This window comes from Pan paniscus, chromosome 10 (genome assembly GCF_029289425.2).
Source record: "Pan paniscus chromosome 10, NHGRI_mPanPan1-v2.0_pri, whole genome shotgun sequence".
Taxonomy (NCBI): domain Eukaryota; kingdom Metazoa; phylum Chordata; class Mammalia; order Primates; family Hominidae; genus Pan; species Pan paniscus.
This window is the reverse complement of record NC_073259.2, coordinates 21665563-21684284: the sequence shown is the minus strand read 5'-3', so window position 1 is coordinate 21684284 and position 18722 is coordinate 21665563. Positions and strand designations below refer to the sequence as shown.

The following is an 18722-nucleotide window of genomic DNA, read 5'->3' as shown; positions in this document are numbered from 1 at the left end:
TTTTTGTTGCTTCTCTGTTTACAGAAGTTACATTTCATTGTGTGTGTTTCCTGTTCTTTATCTACCAGATCACTCAAGATCACATCATGGAGTGGGTTTATTTTTGGTTAGAACTAAGAGTGACTAAACTCACCTTAGTTTATTTTATCATCTTCAATTATAGAGGAGGACTTTAGTATATAACCTTTTGAGATGTATTTCTTAAGCCAGTAACCCCATCTTTATTTATTGTAATAGGCTTTAGCAAACTATAAATCTTTAGGTTTTGACAATCCTTAAGACTTAAAAAGTGCTTTTCTGTCTGCCAATGTAGAAATCCAAAAGCCAGCACATATTTGGTGAATGTCCAGGATTAGCAGTAAAATAAAGATAAAAAAGGAAAAGTAAGACATGGTTTGTATATACCTTCAGCAAGTCCATGATTGAAACATAATGCATGCAGGACAAAATAGGAGTAAAATCATATTGTGAAATGCCAAAAATCTCAGCAGTTTTGTACAGTGTCATGAAACACCCCAATCTGAGCTTCCAAATCATGCTTAATTACCACAAATTTTAAAATTTTGGGTACCCTAGAAAAATATTCTATACAACATGGCTAAAATAAATTCTTCCTGAGAATAAGAAATCTTAAATTCACTTTAAAGTTAAGCAACTTTCTTTTGGACAATTCTCTACTCCTGCATATTTGAAATCACATCTCTTCCTAAAGAAGAGTACTTTTTTTCTGGATTTAGAAAAGTTAGACAGAGTTATTTAGTATATTGTTTGATGTTGTTAATGAATTAAATATTCCCCTTCAAGATTGGTAACAAGACCTATTGCACAGGAAAAAGGAAAAACTAGACTCACTTCAAAAGAAACTAAGCTACGTTCCACTGGGTACAGAATACTGATTTCAGTTGTTTCTGAACCCCACTCCATTCATTCATTGATTTGCATACTTGTACGTTTATTTGCATAACGTTTTGCTATGGGAATATAAAAGTGTGATGATATGCGTCTTTTAAACTAGATATTTGCTTAAGTTTTCCATATTCTGGTTATGATTATGAAAGATTAACAAGTTTTATCAGGACATAAAAGTACCAACCTGGGGTACTTTTTGATACTAATTTACATAACTGAATTAGTCGAATATTAAAATTACCTTTCACTTTGAACTCAAGTGCCTGAAAATGTGGGTGAAGTATATAGGTATATGAATTATGAATGAACATATATTTGTGAGTTCCTAATTTGAATTTAGGAACCTTCATACACATATTACATTTAATCTCATGATAAACCATCATTTAATAGATCAGGGTCACAAAGATAGTGTCATTTGAACAGGTTTTCTAATTTTAAGCGCATAACTTTATCATTATTATTATTACTATTACTATTCTGCTTAGCGGCTAAACGTAGCTGTTAGATTATAGAAGTTAATGTATTGATGTTAGCTTGGCATCCTTATTGATATTTCCAGTTAGTGCCATGAAATACCTGAAAAACTCCTTTTGTCATCACAATGGGCAGTTACTCCTTATACTGTCACATGCCCTTCCACATTCAGGTATTCTCCTTCCAGGGACTGTCATGTTTAAGGAGGCAGATGGTAAAGTCAATGACAACGCCTAATGTTTTACATGCAAAATCACAGCCCAGACCAAGAGTGAGAGATGGGGAAATCTTACCCAGCTGGTCAAACTAGAAATTTATAAAGAAAAAATAAACTTACTTTTTTATCTAGCTCATAAACAATGCAATAACAAAGGTGTTTCTGATTCAAGAAGCAACATTCCTGAGTTCATCACCTATGGAGGTCAAGAAATATGTCAGGGTCTCCAACTATTAAAAAGAAAAACCTCTAAGTCTTCCAAGACTGTGAAAGGCAAAGACTTCATAGGCTCAGAGTGTTTTATCAAGGGCTGCATTTTCTTAATATTACACTTGTGTGGATTTATCTGTTTAAGTCAACCTTAATTCACTACAAATCCAGAACTAATGATATTATTGTAATTTATCTTCTATCATAATTGGGTTTACTTCATTTTATATTTTTTTTAGTTCACAAATGTTTACACTATGAGTATTTCCTTTCCTTAGCATTAATTAAAATCCTGCAGTATGGAGCATTCAGTAGTTAGTGCTGACACACACAAGTATTAATCTGACCAAAATCAGCCTAATTAAGATTGTTATTAAGGCTTACACAAAGCAGAAGTGTACAACACAGTAGGTAGCAATTATCTTGGCTTTTAAATAACATTTAAATTTAAATGTAGATGAAATATATTCACATAACTGCAATACCTTTTTTCTTTAAAATAAAAACATGAAAATTCAAGTTCCAGCTAAAAGTCTTTTATGATGTAGTCACAGTCAGTGTAGGTCCCTGTATACATAACCAGTAACCTCAACTAGTTCTAATAATTTGCAGTTGTATAAAGTTCTTTTTGTGGTTGAAACCAAAGTGGTTGCTAAGCTAAAAGCCAAGTCAAGGATCCAGTTATTTTCATTGCAAGTACAATTATCTCAGGGAAAATTCTTTTTTGATACAGCTTTCAAACTGATATATTTTCCCAAGAAACATCATGGTATGTACCCATTGTAAAATACTTGATAGGAGGAACTGTGTAAACACCAAAAGAAGTAAACCATGAATTGTAAACATCTAGCCTGAATAAGTCATTCATTCGGTTGCACATTTGTTTGATATAAGCACATTAGTATTCTCAATTCTTAAATGTAACATCAAGTTGGAATTAAATCAGAAGTGAGGTAGATCATCTAATATGCAATCTGAAGCAAATAACTGATGCCTTATAGAGATACATTTGCATATTTTATCTCTATGTAAATGACTACCTGTTCTACATTCAGAAATAAAACATAAACTGAAGCTGGGTCTTCTGAAATGAATTCCAATGGTCTACAGAGAAACAAAAGATAGAAGGTCATATATATGTACATATACATATACATATATACATATATATACATATACATATATACATATATATACATATACATATATACATATATATACACATATATACTTATAACATGTCATGTGTTTTGTATATATTATGTATAAAAACATGCCACAAATAGGGGAAAACAATAAAAATAAAAAACATATGCCACCCTAAAAAGTGAGTGACAAATATCTTCCCCAAAGGCAGCAGATACATAAGACAATAAAATTATAGCTGTTTTTATGAGAGTAGTTCATGAACACTGAATGATATATTAACACTGAGCAAATTTCCTATCCTGGGAATTTGCCAAAATCATGGATCCAAAGGGAATTTCTCAAGGACTCCATAGAATTTCATACTTAAGGCTGTGAGCTTACATATCAGAAACTCAAACATCACACTACACATAGAAACCCATAGTTTTCTCAGCAAATAAATTTATACCTAAAGAATCTTATACCAATACCTAAAGAATCTTAACATGCCCACTTTTTTAGTATAAGTTCAGCTTCATTATGAAATCACAAGTGCAACCCTAATGTTTCAATAAATTCGGAATGTCTTTTATTTCATTGTAGACTAATTTGGAAAATTATTACATGGTTCAATAATAGCATAAATTATAAGAACTTCAAGACTCTTGTGGACTTGTCTGCAACCACACAGGCAGTATTAAAACACACATTATTTATCTGAATATAATATCTCCTATGCAACCATTGTGCTTTATCTTGTAAGTACAGATCTGCTAGAGGTTTAAAATGTGTACATTCTGATAAACTGCACTCTGCTTTGGGTGTGTTATTATCTCATACAAGTTAAGAATTAAAAATGGAGTGGATTAAATTTAGGTCGGAATCAAAGTTTGCTTTAAATTTTAAGAAAGTTAGTTTTCATTGGCACCAGAGTGCAGTAGCAAATAAGAAGCAAACATAGATCCTTAAATACTCTAAAATATGCTTTGCCCTAAAATACCTAGGTAAGAGTGCTATGGTTTGTATGTTTTTGTTCCCTCCAAAATTCATGTTGAAATTTATCCCCAGTACAACAGTATTGGGAGGTGTTGGTTTTGGGAGGAGAGTGAGTCATCAGTGTTCCACTGTCATAAATGGGATTAGGTGCTCTTATAAAAGGTCTTGATAGAATTCATTCCATTTGCTCTTCTACCTTCTGCCATGTGGAACGTGCCATCTTGGAAGCAGAAAGCAGCCCTCCCCAGACAACCAATCCTACCAGCACCTTGTCCTTGAATTTTCCAGCTTTTAGAACTGTGAGAAAAGAAATTTCTGTTCTTTATAAATTACTCAGTCTCACACTTTTTTTGAATAACAGCACAAGCAAACTAAGACAATAAACTAAATATGTGTGCTTTGCTTGAAATTTTCTGGAGAACAGTCTTTCATTGGATTTTGCTAGATCAGGCCTGACAGTGTTATATGCTTGAGCAGTGCTTCTCATAGTTTAAGTTTCATGCATGTGTATAGGCAGCAGTGGCCCAGGTAAAATGCCATAATTTCTCTCTAGGCCAGAACGAAAGTTCAGTAACAGGTAATAAAAGCTGATGACTAAACCAGGGGTTAGCCAATCACTACAGCTCATGGGCCAAATCTGGCCCACCGTCTGTTTTTGTATGACCTGCATGGTAAGAATGGTTTACACAGATGAACATTTGCAACTGATTTGATAATAGAAAACACCTTTGAACTCTAATTAATTGAAATTGCATCACCCTTCCAAAAGAAATAATTTTAAATTTTATCAATTTTAAAAATCATAGAAATTTATTTCTCTCTTGTTACATAAGTACCTACTTATCCTCAATTTTGTTGTTTTTCTCACAAAGTCTGAAGTACTTATTACTGGCCTTTTACAGAGAAAAAAAATAGTGATGCTTGTCTAAACTTTTGCTGATAATGCCACAAACTTTCCTTCATAAAATATAAGCATTTTTACATAGCACAAGTAACAATCAAAAAAATAAAAGTGCATGATAGTTTTAAAATCTAAATTACCTCAAATTAGTCAGGATAAGGGGTATCTTAGAAGATACTCACAGAATTCAAATTCTGAAAGAAAACCAAAGAAAGCAACTTAAATTACTGTTGAGAGGTCTAGTGCTTTTCTTCCTTTCTTTCTCCTTCCTTCCCTCCCTCCCTCCCTCTCTTTCTTTTCTTCTTTCTTTCCTTCTTTCTTTCTTCCTCTCTCTTTCTTTCTTTTTTAGAGAGTCTAGCTCTGTAGCTCAGGCTAAAGTACAGTGGCATGATCTTGGCTCACTGCAACCTCCACCTCCTTGGTTCAAGCAATTCTTGTGCCTCAGCCTCCCGAGTAGCTGGGATTACAGTTATGTGCCACCACACCCAGCTAATTTTGGTATTTTTAGTAGAGATGGGGTTATGTCATGTTGCCCAGGCTGGTCTTGAACTCCTGGCCTCAAGTGATCCTCCCACCTCGGCCTCCCAAAGTGCTGGGATTACAGCTACAAGCTGCTGCACCTGGCCAGAAGTCCATTGCTTTTCTGATGCTTATCCTTGTGTTACAATCTTTTTTTCCTAAATGGAAAGCTCTTCTCTCTTTCCATGCTGTTCTAAAATTTCATCTTATTGTACTTTGGTAAAGGTCTTTTTCAACCATTGTACTTTTGACCCAGGTGGGCTCTTTCAATTAGAAAAATTTTATTTTTTAAAAAAGTTTCCTTTCTTCCATTTTCTTTGTATTTCCTTTTGAACTCCTATTGATCAGATGTTGGACCTTCCTAAAATAACTCAGTAAGTCTCAATATTTTCTCTTCAAATCTATAAATGTGTTTGATTTTTATTGTTATTGCCTTTTTTGGTTTGTTGTTTCTCTATTTGTTTCGGAAATTTCTTTGACTTCATCCTGCAAATTTTCTGCTGAGTTTTGTATTTCAGAAGTCATATTTGGTTTCTAAGATTTCCATTATTCTTTTTTCATAGCTACTTATTATTGATTGCATTAACTACAGATTACCCCCACTTCCTGTTTGCTTGTCTCCTTGTTTTTCACATGGGAAGCTTTTCTCCACTGTCTGGTGATCTTGGGATATCTATTCTTATAGATTGTAAAATAATAGTATTACTCAGGATGATATGACTTTGTACATAAGTGAGACTTATGGGGTTTCTCTGTAGAATGCCATTTGGCAAGGGAACCAGTCATATTATTATGAGAATCTCCCCTCAGCTATTATATGCAGCAATCTTTTAATGGAGTTATTCAGCTTATTGAGAGAAGATTTCTTCAGCCTCCTGCTTTGAGGCATACTTCCTAGTGCTGAAAGTGAGGTGTGGCTGTGTGCAGATAGGAATGGAGGATGTCTCATCATTCAAAATCTTAGTTTTTACCCATTTTCCATTTTCAGCCTCAGCCTTCTCTGAATCCAAAGTCACACCTATTTAAATTCTGCAAAGTAATCTCCAGTCTCTTACCAGAGGAGGAGATGGAACACATACTCACCTTGTTTCATGGGGATAGAATTGGAGACTTGACAATTTCACTGTTCAGTGCACAGACTTTCAACCAGTCCTTGCAGTTTTCCTTCTGAGTGTTACCCCACCTTCTGAAATACCTGGTGCCTTCAAGTCATGAGCTTCTAAATGATTCCTCAGGGGATTAGGAGGATTAGGGTCATGCTTCTTCAGTCTCTCACTCAGCTGTCAGTTTAGATTGTAGCTCCCTCATTTATTTTTCTAAATCAGTTATCACTTCTCTTTCCAATTTCTACATTTTTTTCAATTTTTGTCCACCATTGTTTTCTCTTTCTCTGACTTTTTACCTTTTCCAAATTGCTTTGCCATCATTTAACTAGAATCATGAGAAAGAAAATTAAAATTGTGTGGTCAATCAGCCACCTTAACTGGAAGTCCCTAAACTGCTCTAGATATTGGAATGTAGATAAAAATCTTCTTTTAGTGGAATAGGATCTTAAAAGTATTCTAAATCTGCATAGTTTTTTCCAACTTTCTTTTCCAACTTGCAAAGAATTTGCACGATTATGCATTATCTAATACCAAATTTTGTACAAAAGATACTTGAGAATTTTTAAGGTAAAGTGACTGGCCCACAGTTATGTAACTAATAAGAATCATACTGGTGGAGACTATTTAATTAGAAAAATACTTGGCCATTATCTAGGTCCTAAACCTTGAAGAACATAATTATGTAAAGTTTTTTTGTCTTTTTTTTTGAGACGGAGTCTTGCTCTGCAGCCTAGGCTGGAGTGCAGTGGCACGATCTCAACTCACTACAAGCTCTGCCTTTGGGGTTCACGCCATTCTCCTGCCTCAGCCTCCCGAGTAGCTGGGACTACAGGTGCCCACCACCATGCCCGGCTACTTTTTTTTTTTTTTTGTATTTTTAGTAGAGATGGGGTTTCACCATGTTTGCCAGGATGGTCTCGATCTCCTGACCTCGTGATCCACCCGCCTCGGCCTCCCGAAATGCTGGGATTACAGGCGTGAGCCACCGCGCCCGGCCTTGTCTTTTTTAAGAATTAAAAAATAAAAAATACTCAAGTGCCTTATTCTCTGGGTGTAAATAATTAAAAATTCATCTAAATTTTGTAAACAAATTGAATAATTTAACATCATTCTAATTGTTTACTGTAATGTCAAAAGCAAAGCCTATGGGACAAGTATTAAATTGTGCTTCTATTGTCTGGGATAGTTCAGCTCTTGCACTATTAGGACAAAAAAAAAAAGAGCTCAGTAAAATAAGCTGCAAACCTCAGCAACCAGCTCTAATTTTACTGTAGACTCTATCTTTTGTTTAAACTCATCAACAGTGGGTTGTTGAAACTTACCTCTCTATCCTCTCAATTTCATTCCCATCTACTCATTCTCACCAAGTGACTAGCCTCTCTAAGTTGCAAGAATAAGATTATATGATAAATACGTCCTCAAATTCACTTTTCTATTTGTCAATATTCTCCGTATTCTAAACATTCTATACATTTCTTTTCCTTTAGAGGATAACTTTTTTCTTTCCTTGCTGGGATTAAACTTAGGCCCCTAATCCTTTTCTCTCTCTCATCTACTTCAGGATGCTTCTATATTATTTATTTTTTCCTCATGTATCTTTAATTTTTCCCATCTCCATTGACTCCTCTTCCATCTATACAAACATGACTAAGCCTTTCACATCTTATAAAAGAGCTTCCTGTGATCCTGCTAACTTCTTAAGCAATTTGTAAAGCTTTCTCCTTTTCTGCACACCAAACTTCTTAGAAGATTAGATGACACTACTTACACATACCACCCACTCATTGTTCAACCCCTTGCTTTCTGATTTCATCATGGGAGTCCTGTTGAGTGTAAAAAGTAACTTCTAATCCATTCTTCAATACAGTAGACTTGTCACATGTTTCATTATCCTCTATCTCTTAAAATATTAAAAATATTAAACGTGGTCATTTATTTATTTAAGATTGTGTGTGTGTGTGTGTGTGTGTGTGTATGTGTATGTGTGTGTGTTGCTTACTCTGAACCTGGGCCCTTTTCTTGGTAGTAAAGAGTAATAAACAAGACAAACTTAGATCCAATTCTTGTGAATCTTCCAATGAAGTAATTGAAACACATGGTACAAATGAACACACTAAAAATATTTAATTTCAAATTGTAGTAAGTATAGTGAAAAAAATGGATGTTATGGGATCTAATTTAGATTATAAAGTGCATATCTAAAAGACAAAGAGGCATTAGACAGGATGGTTTCAGACAGAGTGAAGAGCAAATAAAAGTCCCTAAGATGGAAAAGAAAGAGTTTAAGATATTCAAGAAAGACGAAGATTACTGTGGCTGAAACCTGGTCAGACAGTAGAAAGTAGCAGGCAATTAGACTGAAGTAACAAGCATAGGCAAGATCACACAGGCCATGTTAAAAGTTATGGATTTCTTCTTAACTGTGTGGACACCCATAGAAGGAATTAAGCTGAAGAGTAATATTCAATTTACATTTACATAAGCTCAATCTGGCTGCTGGGTGCTTAATAGGTTAGAGGTGGACAAGAGTGGAAACAAGAAGACCAGTTAATATGCTACTGCACATAATCTGAGTTAAAAATGAGAATGGCTTGGCTTGGAATGATGGCAGTGGCTATGGATAGAAGCAAACTGATTTATAATACACAGTTGACCCTTGAACAACGCAGGGGTTGGGAGCATCAAGCCCCACACAGTCAAAAATCTACGTGTAACTTTTCACCCCCTGCAAACTTAACTACTAATAGCCTACTGTTGATGGAAAGCCATATTAATAACATAAACAATCAATATACATTTTATGTTATATGTATTACATAGTGTATTCTTACAATAAAGTCAGCTACAGAGAAGGAAATGTTATTAAGAAAATCATATAGAAGAGAAAATATATTTACTCTGTATTAAGTGGAAGTGGATCATCACAGAGGTCTTTAACTTCACTGTCTTCACACTGAGTAGGCTGAGGAGGAGCAGGAGGAGAGGTTGGCCTTGCTGTCTCAGAGGTGGTAGAAGGAGAGGAAAACCCGCATGTAAGTGTACCTGAGCAGTTCAAACCCATGTTGTTCAAGGGTCAAGTGTATTTTGGAAACAAAATCTACAGGACTTAATGATGTATTTGGAGGTAGGGGGAAGAGAGGGGACCACAGATGTGGAAGAGATCAGAGAGTGAAGGAGAAGAATTAGAGAGAAAGATCAAAAGTTCTACTTTGTATATCCTCCTCCTTGAAACCTTTTCTTACACATGACCTATCTTTCTGACCTTGCTTTCAGCACTTTTACTTCATTGTCTTGCCCCAAATGCAAACATGCTTGAAGGCACTGCTTAGATATTCTCTGCTGTCCCTCCCCAATCCTCTTTCAGTTTCATCTGGCCCTAAACTCTGACTCTAAGCAGATGACTCATTATTTTTTCTCTCTTGATTCACCCAATTTCCTGAGCTATAACACATTTTCAAATGTCTTCTGATCGTTTCTCTTTAGATGACCGCTTTGTACCTCCAACTCAACTCAAAATTAAATTCATGTTATTCCCATATCTACTATAGTTCTTACTTATATTACCACTGCCATCTTTCCAGTCACCTGGATTCATATTCATAACTAACTTCTGCTTCCTCCTTGCTCTTTGCGTCAGTTGCTATGGTTTTATCAGTGCACTCTAATGCATTTTATGTTTCTACCTTCCTTATATTTTCCAGAAGTGGAAGCCCTGATTGTAACTTAAGCCCCCATTATACGTTACCAGATTATTTTTATCACTTCTATCTTCCTACCTCCAATATCTTTCCTACTCTACCAACCAGCACATGACCTTTAGAGTAATCATCCTAAATAACAATTGTAATCATTTCACTTGTGTCTAAAATCTTCAATGATTCTATTATCTTCATTCTCTTATCTTCAGAGTAATTTTCAAATTTCTTAAAAGTGTATTAAATGCTTCTTATGATCTGACCCCAATCTATCGTCTACCTTGATTCCCAAATAACTTGAACGTCTCATCATCCTGAAAATCTGTCTGATGCTTTCACAACGCTGTCCCTTTGCTCATGCCACGTGTGCTGCTTTCACCTTTTCGTACTGAAACCCTTCTTTCTTAAAAGCATAAAATGATGTCTCTCACCTCTCCAACTAGCAATAAATTCTTCTCCTGATACTCCCCAATAGAATATGAGTCTGCAATGGAACAGACTCTTTTCATCTTTTATCCCCCACGGTGCTGAGCATACTATCTTGCATATAGCAGGAACAGAGCAAATATTAAATTGAATTGACATATTAGCACTCTTTCTGATGAGTCTGTAATGTGTCCAATAATCTTGATAAAGGTGATTATATAATGAATTTGGTCTTAAAGTCAGATAATATGTGAAATGTATATTTTTTATGTGAGCCGTTTACAGAAGCAAAATCTCTACTTTACTATGAATAAGCCTTTATAGTCCTTAATTTAAAATAGTAATAAATTAAAAATTCCTCAAATTTTTGAACTGAGGTTTCCTCCTTTTTTACACCTTTGATTTCTTGGGGACCCTGGAAAGAGCAGTCTTTATGAATATATTTAAATTCTGAGATATAATCAAAAAAATTACCTACCAGTTTCTCTATCAACCAAAACAAACACTAAGCTATTTAAACATTAGATTGATTTTTCTAAATTGAAAGCTTTGCCTTATCTAAAATTGTATGCAAGTTAGCAAAATGTGACTATCTGAAAATTTCAAATAAATTCCATCAAGCTAAAGTTTGCCTCCACTCTAACGAAAGGATTAAGTCCAGTAATATGAATGCTAAATGGAGAAATGGAATGGTTAGAGTAGATATAGACTCGGTAACAAAATCCTACTCAATTTCAACAAAAAACTTTTAGATAATTCCTTAAAAGTAAAAGGAAGAGAAGAGTTTGACCACTATAATTGTTGGCATTTACACTCTTCACTTAGCTAATTTATCTCTTTAAGAAATTTTTTTCTAAACAAAAGTTTTAGTCCTTAATTCTCTAATAGCTGTTTTACCTTCTCTGTGAAAATCAGAGAAATGCCAGACAACTGAGGACCAATAATACTTTAAGTTTATTTCAAAAACATGTTTAAAATAATAATTAAAGCTATATATAAAGATAATCTTATATCTGAACTTCCTCCAAATAATTTTTGACTCATATATCTTTTTTATGAAAGTTATCTAGGATGATATCTCTTTTCTGGGAAAAAAAGTTTTAAAACATTGCTTTATCTTCAATAATAATTGCTACTAATTCAAGGGATCCACACCTGCAGATTCAACCAACCTTGAATAAAAAGTAGTTGGTTGCATCTGTATTGAACATGTATAGACTTTTTTTCTTGTCATTATTCCCTAAACAATATAGTGTAACAACTGTTTACATACTATTTGCATTGTATTAGGGATTATAAGTAACCTAGAAATGATTTAAAGAATAGAGGAAGAGGAGCATAGGTTATGTGCAAATAAATACAAAGCCGTTTTATATAATACACTTGAGCAGCAGGAATTTTGGTGTCTTTGGGGTCTTGGAACCAATCCCCAGCAGATATCAGTTGTCTTATTTAAATGTCACAAGCACTCTACAAAGTAAGCATCATTAACTCCACCTTGGAGCTGAGGAAAGTGATAATGAGGTTACATTACTGGCCTGAGGTTCTATATGTAGGAAGTCAGGGAAGAGGAAGTCAACTCAGCCCTTTGTGAGGCCACAGCCTAAGCACTGGATGGCCAAACAGCACAGATCACTGGCGTCTGGATCTCCGGAGGGCAAACAAATGTTGAGGAAACATCTAATGTCCAGCACCTGTTGTTTCCTGACTTTTTAATGATCACCATTCTAACTGGCGTGAGATGATATCTCATTGTGGTTTTGATTTGCATTTCTCTGATGGCCCATGATGATGAGCATCTTTTCATGTGTCTGTTGGCTGCATAAATGTCTTCTTTTGAGAAGTGTCTGTTCATATCCTTCACTCACTTTTTGATGGGGTTGTTTTCTTCTTGTAAATTTGTTTGAATTCTTTGTAGATTCTGGATATTAGCCCTTTGTCAGATAAGTAGATTGCAAAAATTTTCTCCCATTCTGTAGGTTGCCTGTTCACTCTGATGGTAGTTTCTTTTGCTGTGCAGAAGCTCTTTAGTTTAATTAGATCCCATTTGCCAATTTTGGCTTTTGTTGCCATTGCTTTTGGTGTTTTAGACATGAAGTCCTTGCCCATGCCTATGTCCTGAATGGTATTGCCTATAGGAACACTTTTCCACTGTTGGTGGGACTGTAAACTAGTTCAACCATTGTGGAAGACAGTGTGGCCATTCCTCAGGGATCTAGAACTAGAAATACCATTTGACCCAACCATCCCATTACTGGGTATATACCCAAAGGAATATAAATCATGCTGCTATAAATACACATGCACATGTATGTTTATTGCGGCACTACTCACAATAGCAAAGACTTGGAACCAAACCAAATGTCCAACAATGATAGACTGGATTAAGAAAATGTGGCACATATACACCATGGAATACTATGCAGCCATAAAAAATCATGGGTTCATGTCCTTTGTAGGAACATGGATGAAGCTGGAAACCATCATTCTCAGCAAACTATCGCAAGGACAAAAAACCAAACACCGCATGTTCTCACTCACAGGTGGGAATTGAACAATGAGAACACTTGGACACAGGAAGGGGAACATCACACACCAGGGCCTGTTGTGGGGTGGGGGGAGGGGGGAGGAATAGCATTAGGAGATATACCTATTGTAAATGACGAGTTAATGGGTGCAGCACACCAACATGGCACATGTATACATATGTAACAAACCTGCACATTGTACACATGTACCCTAGAACTTAAAGTATAATAAAAAAAATTTAAAAAAAATAAAAACAAACAAAAAAGAAACATCTAATGTCAATGGGTAAGAAATGTTATGGCTTATTACATGAATCTCTAGCTCTTCGTTTAACTTTTTTTTCTTTTGCATTATTTTCCTTCAGTTGCTGGAAATCTTTTTGCTGCATTGTCTGTGATGATAGCTGGCTTCTTTGAAATACACCGAAAACATCTCCCTCCAGTGGAGCAGCCCCTTTCAGGAAAAGTTCTCACTGTTTCCTCCATGCCCTGTTTCTACCTGATTCTTCAGTATGTTTTACTTGGAGTGGCAGAAACGTTGGTAAACCCAGCCCGTGAGTAAACACCTTTTCAACTAATGTTAGAACATACTGAAACTTTACACAGAACACATCACCTCAACCAGAACAATTAAAGTGGTATGTCATCTATTCACCTCCTAGAGAGTTCCCACAATACTTCCAGCAAATTTATTTATTACTTTTTTACAAACATTTCATTTCTCCTCATTCCTCTGCCATGCACAGAACAATTATCAATTCTGCCTGGATGCAGATGGAACAAAAGATTTTTAATCTGGTTAAAGGCAATAACCATTTTGTCAGACGCACCACAGGAGGAAAACCTCTGCTAAAACCCAGAAGACAACTCCAGAACACTAAGATGTAAAGCCTCTTCTCTTCTCCCTTCCCTCCTCTCACCTCCCCAACTCTCACTCATAGATAAACTCACAGGCCAGGTGCGGTGGCTCACGCCTGTAATCCCAGCACTTTGGGAGGCCAAGGCAGGTGGATCACGAGGTCAAGAGATCAAGACCATCCTGGCCAACATGGTGAAACCCCATCTCTACTAAAAATACAAAAAATTAGCCAGGTGTGGTGGCAGGCGCCTGTAGTCCCAGCTACTCAGGAGGCTGAGGCAGGAGAATCACTTGAACCTGGGAGGCGGAGGTTGCAGTGAGCCGAGATTGTGCCGCTGCACTCCAGCCTGGCGACAGAGTGAGACTCCATCTCAAAAAAAAAAAAAAAAAAAGCTCATTTATACTCCTCCAAAAATGACACTTAATGTTCTTTGAGAGTATATAAACATGCAAATGAAATGAAAATGTAAGCCAATTTTCCAGATAACTTGATGTCTTTGAATTAAATTACACTAGATTAAATGAGATCACTAATGTTTCATAAGACAGGTTCAAAATAAGTTTATTAAATATCAAGGGTTTCTGAATTATCTAGATTGCTTATATTAATTAAACTAGCCACTTTACAATTTATCACAATATTTCAGTGACTTCTTGCAATACAGTAATGTGTGTGTACATCTATTTATCTGTGTAATTGATTACATCTTATGTTTCTATCCTCCTTAAATTTTCGTGTAGTAGGAGTCCTGATTGTAACTCAAGCTCCCATTATACTTTATGGATAATATTTTTATAACTTCTAACTATCTTCCGACCTCCATTATCTCTCCCATTCTATCAACTGGCACATGGATTTTAGAGTAATCATCCTAAATAACAATTCTAACCATTCCATCTGTGTCTACAATCTTCAATGATTCTATTATCTTAAAAGTTGTTTCCAAACTCCTTAAAGAAAAATATTTAATAAATATGTATTTATACACACACATACTTATGATACCAAGACAATTCATTAAATAATGAAAATAAAATTAAGTTGGAGTATATTCATATATATGTGTGTCTCAGACTTCTTTTTTTATAATTGTATATCATTTCATTCCATATATTTTGCATACATAAATTACTTTATGAGATTTTATACTGGGGACCTCACTGTTTAACACTGCAAGGAAGACAAAAGAAGTGTAAAGCAATGCTACTACACAAATATTTGTGATCTTCTCTGATGTTATTCCGAAAAATGTGTTGGAAGTGTTAGCCAAAATTTTCTGGGCTGGTATAGAGTAAATAATGAGTAAAAGTAATGAGTGAATATGTGGAGGAAATTGCTAGCCAGCTTAGCAATAGTGGTTCAACATTCAGAAGCCAGAGAGGTACCGAAAACCAATGACTGTGAAAAAGGCAGATCATGTGCTACACATCACTTACTCCACCACTCCCTGATTTACTCCAGGAAATCAGGCCTAACTGAGGTCTAAGTCACTTGACTCATCTGCTATCGGGATCATGGACCAGGGACTGAAAGAATTTGGTCTGATATCTAGCTTTTCCATTACTACCTACATAAACTTGGGAACTCATTTAACCTCCAATCCTCATTTTTCTGATATTTAAAATAGAAATAATTGTATTCTTCTTTATATCACAGCATTGATAGGGTAAGAATCAATGGGAATGAGAGACTACTCCTTGAAAATCAAATGACATAAAATATGAAAGGGTATTTCAAACTATAAAATCAAGTATTACCCTTCTGGGAGACAGTACAGCACAGAGGTTAGGCTCTATGGTCTTAAAGTCAGACAGATCTGAATTCAAACCCAGTTCTGTCACTGACTAACTGTGATGTTGGGAAAATTATTCCTCATTTCTGGGCTTTTCTCATCATCTATAAAACAGGGAGTTGTTCAAAGGACTAAGTGGAAGATTTTATGTAAAGCAAAAACCGCAGTGCCCCATATATAGACAGCATTCAATAATTAGTAGTTATAATGTGTTGTTATCATTACTAAAAGTAATGGCAAAAACCACAATTACTTTTTCACCAACCTAATATTATTATCATGTTTCACATGAATTAATAGTGTCAGACTCAGAACAGAAGCACAGGTGTCCTGTTCCCAGCTCTTTCTGCCATAAACCACCTGAACAGCTGGGAGACCTGGAAGCATAAGCAGAACTGTCTCTCACTTGATTCATCCTAGATCCATCTCTTTCCTCTCACCTCTCCCCTCCAATCCAACAGCAAGTCCTCGTTTTTACTCTGAAATAGAACTTAAATCTGGCCACATCTCACTATCCCCTTTGTTCTCCTGGTGTACAACACCATCATCTCCAGCCCCAATTCGACCAGAGCCTCTGAACTTTTCTCCCTGCTTCCTCTCCTGCCCCATGAGTCCATTCTCTTCAAAACAGTTGTGGTGTTCTTCTCAAAACATAAGTTCTATCATTCCCCTGATTGAAATTCCACAGTAGAGTTTTAGAGATAAATTATTCACAATGGTGAATAATATTCCACATGATTTGGTCTCCACGTGTTGTTCCATCTACATTTGGTTACAATCTGCCCCTTGACCACATCCCCAGAAATGTGTGTGTTTCTAAGATGCTAGATTTCTGTCTACCCCAAGTCCTTTGTACTTGCTTTATCCTTTATTCAGAATTCCCTTTCCTCTGTTTTCAAATGACTGGCTTCTCATTATTGAGCTTTCTCAAAGGTCTTCTCTTTGGAGGGGCTTCCTTGAGCATTCCATCACTTTCCACTTAATTACCCTGGTTTTTTAAATAGCACTTGTCAGAATCTGAAATTACTTTATTTATATTTGTATTGCCTGCCTCTCACTGTAAGAATATACACTCCTGACATCAATGTATGTTTCTCCTTTCTGAAAAGTACATATACAAAATAGGTGATCAATAAATACATTTTGATTGAAGAAACAAATGAATGAAATCTACGGCTATTTCTATATGGTACAATAAAAATGTATTATTCAAACTTTTGACAGTGTCCTACATTGATGGCATTGAGCAAGGAAACACAGTGAATCACTCCATAAATGACAGTAGACATAGTCTACCCTACTAAGACATGTTATACATTGGAGATGAGCTAGAAAAAAAAAAGCAGTAGGAAACTTTTCAAATTATGTTTTAATTGTAGCAGCGTACACCTCAGCTGTCTCATACCCTATGTTTGTTTATTCAAAAAATACTGTGTGGGTGTCTACAATGTGCCTAATACTGCTCTCGAAGCTTTAGACACATCAGTTAAAAAAAATAAGACAAAAATTTCTGCCATTATAGCTTATAGCATCTCTGTGGTTGAATAGTAGAGAGTAAGTTGGGAAGATAGAAGGCTCTAATCAGAGAAAGGTGCACAAAATTGTGATTATGGAGTGGGTAGAGTTATTGATCCAAGACATGGTTTTGCAGGCCAGTCTCTGTTACAATTACTCAACTATGTCATTGTGGTATGAATGCAGCCATAGACAACATATAATAAATGAGCGTGGCTGTGTTCCAATAAAACTTTATTAAAATAGGTGGCAAACTGAAAATTACCGGACCATAGCTGGCCAACCACTGGTCTGAGGTACAAGGCATAGGCCATGACCTTGGGTGTGAGTGGAGTGGAAGCTGAGGTAGATTGGAGATCAAGGACATTGGAGGTCAAGGAACTGGACAACCAAGATTGAAAGGATGCAAGGTGGGAAGGATGATCTATATGTATAGTAAAATTGCCAAGTATTAAGGCAGAAGTAGTACCAGAGAGTGTGACAATGAGAGAGGAACTGACAACTCTGAGAAAAAGAGGAAAATGTCCTATAGATTGGCAGATGACAGCATGAAAGGGAAGTAGATGATATAGTCTGATAACATGAGCTTCAAAGCTGAAGCTTTTTTAGGGTTAAGGGAGATATAATGGTCTAAAAATGGCAACAGGATAAAGTTCCATTTTCTGGGACTGTGGTACTTCTTCTCCACATGTTCAAAATAACTTTTCACCAAACACAATAAACACATTTTAACTGTTTAAGAACAACTAGAGTAAAAAAAATTTCCAGCAATAAGTCCCCAGTACCAGGTGCCTTAGGAAGGTGGTTATGGCCCTATATTTTGAAGATTCCTCATATGCTGTGATGTGGCATCTTTGCAAGCACTAACCAGCTACTACCTGGAGGCACATTTTTAGCGCTCATTGGCAAGAAGACCAGCTTTCACGTATCCATTGAATATTTTTTATTGTGTCTTCATAGAAAAACGGGAACTTTACGATAGTGACAGACTTATTGATATTATCTACCTTGTAATGGGCTAAAAGAAATATCTCGGAACCTAAAAAAAAATCAAATTGATGATCACTAAAGTTTCAAAAGATCAGAACATGCAAGTAGATGCCTAAAAATGAAGATTCGAGGACTTGAAAAGCTAAGTCCTATAAAAGGGAACTGGAGGTTTTCAAAAACGACTAAAATGACACCAAAGAGAGATTAACCAGCAGGCAGAGAGCTGGCAAAGTGTGTTCATGAATTATATACCGTACCAGAAGTTCTAGCAGGAGAAAAGCATAGGATTAATAATTAACTAGCAGAGTAATAATGGGCTTGTATGTTCTGCTTTTTCTTAGTGAAAGAAATAGGCCTACTTACTCTTTCTGCTCATTGCTTGTCTCCTTGTACTTATGGAAAGGAAAGTTTATAAGCCAAATCCTTTTTATAACTGTGAATCATTTATTCCCA

At 35.7% G+C, this 18722-nt stretch overlaps 1 protein-coding gene and 1 long non-coding RNA gene across 2 annotated transcripts in view; one reads left to right on the top strand and one right to left on the bottom strand.

The window, feature by feature from the left end:
* SLC15A5 (solute carrier family 15 member 5) overlaps nt 1-18722 on the top strand; it is an 87824-nt gene that overhangs the window by 39440 nt on the left and 29662 nt on the right. Inside the window, exon 6 of the mRNA XM_034935426.2 lies at nt 13478-13666. Within this exon, the coding sequence (XP_034791317.1) occupies nt 13478-13666 (189 nt within the window). The remainder of the gene's footprint in view (nt 1-13477; nt 13667-18722) is intronic.
* Nucleotides 1-18722, bottom strand: part of LOC117975386 (uncharacterized) — a 67371-nt gene that overhangs the window by 26123 nt on the left and 22526 nt on the right. The window contains exon 2 of the long non-coding RNA XR_004665626.3: nt 4979-5032. This is a non-coding gene — a long non-coding RNA (uncharacterized LOC117975386). The remainder of the gene's footprint in view (nt 1-4978; nt 5033-18722) is intronic.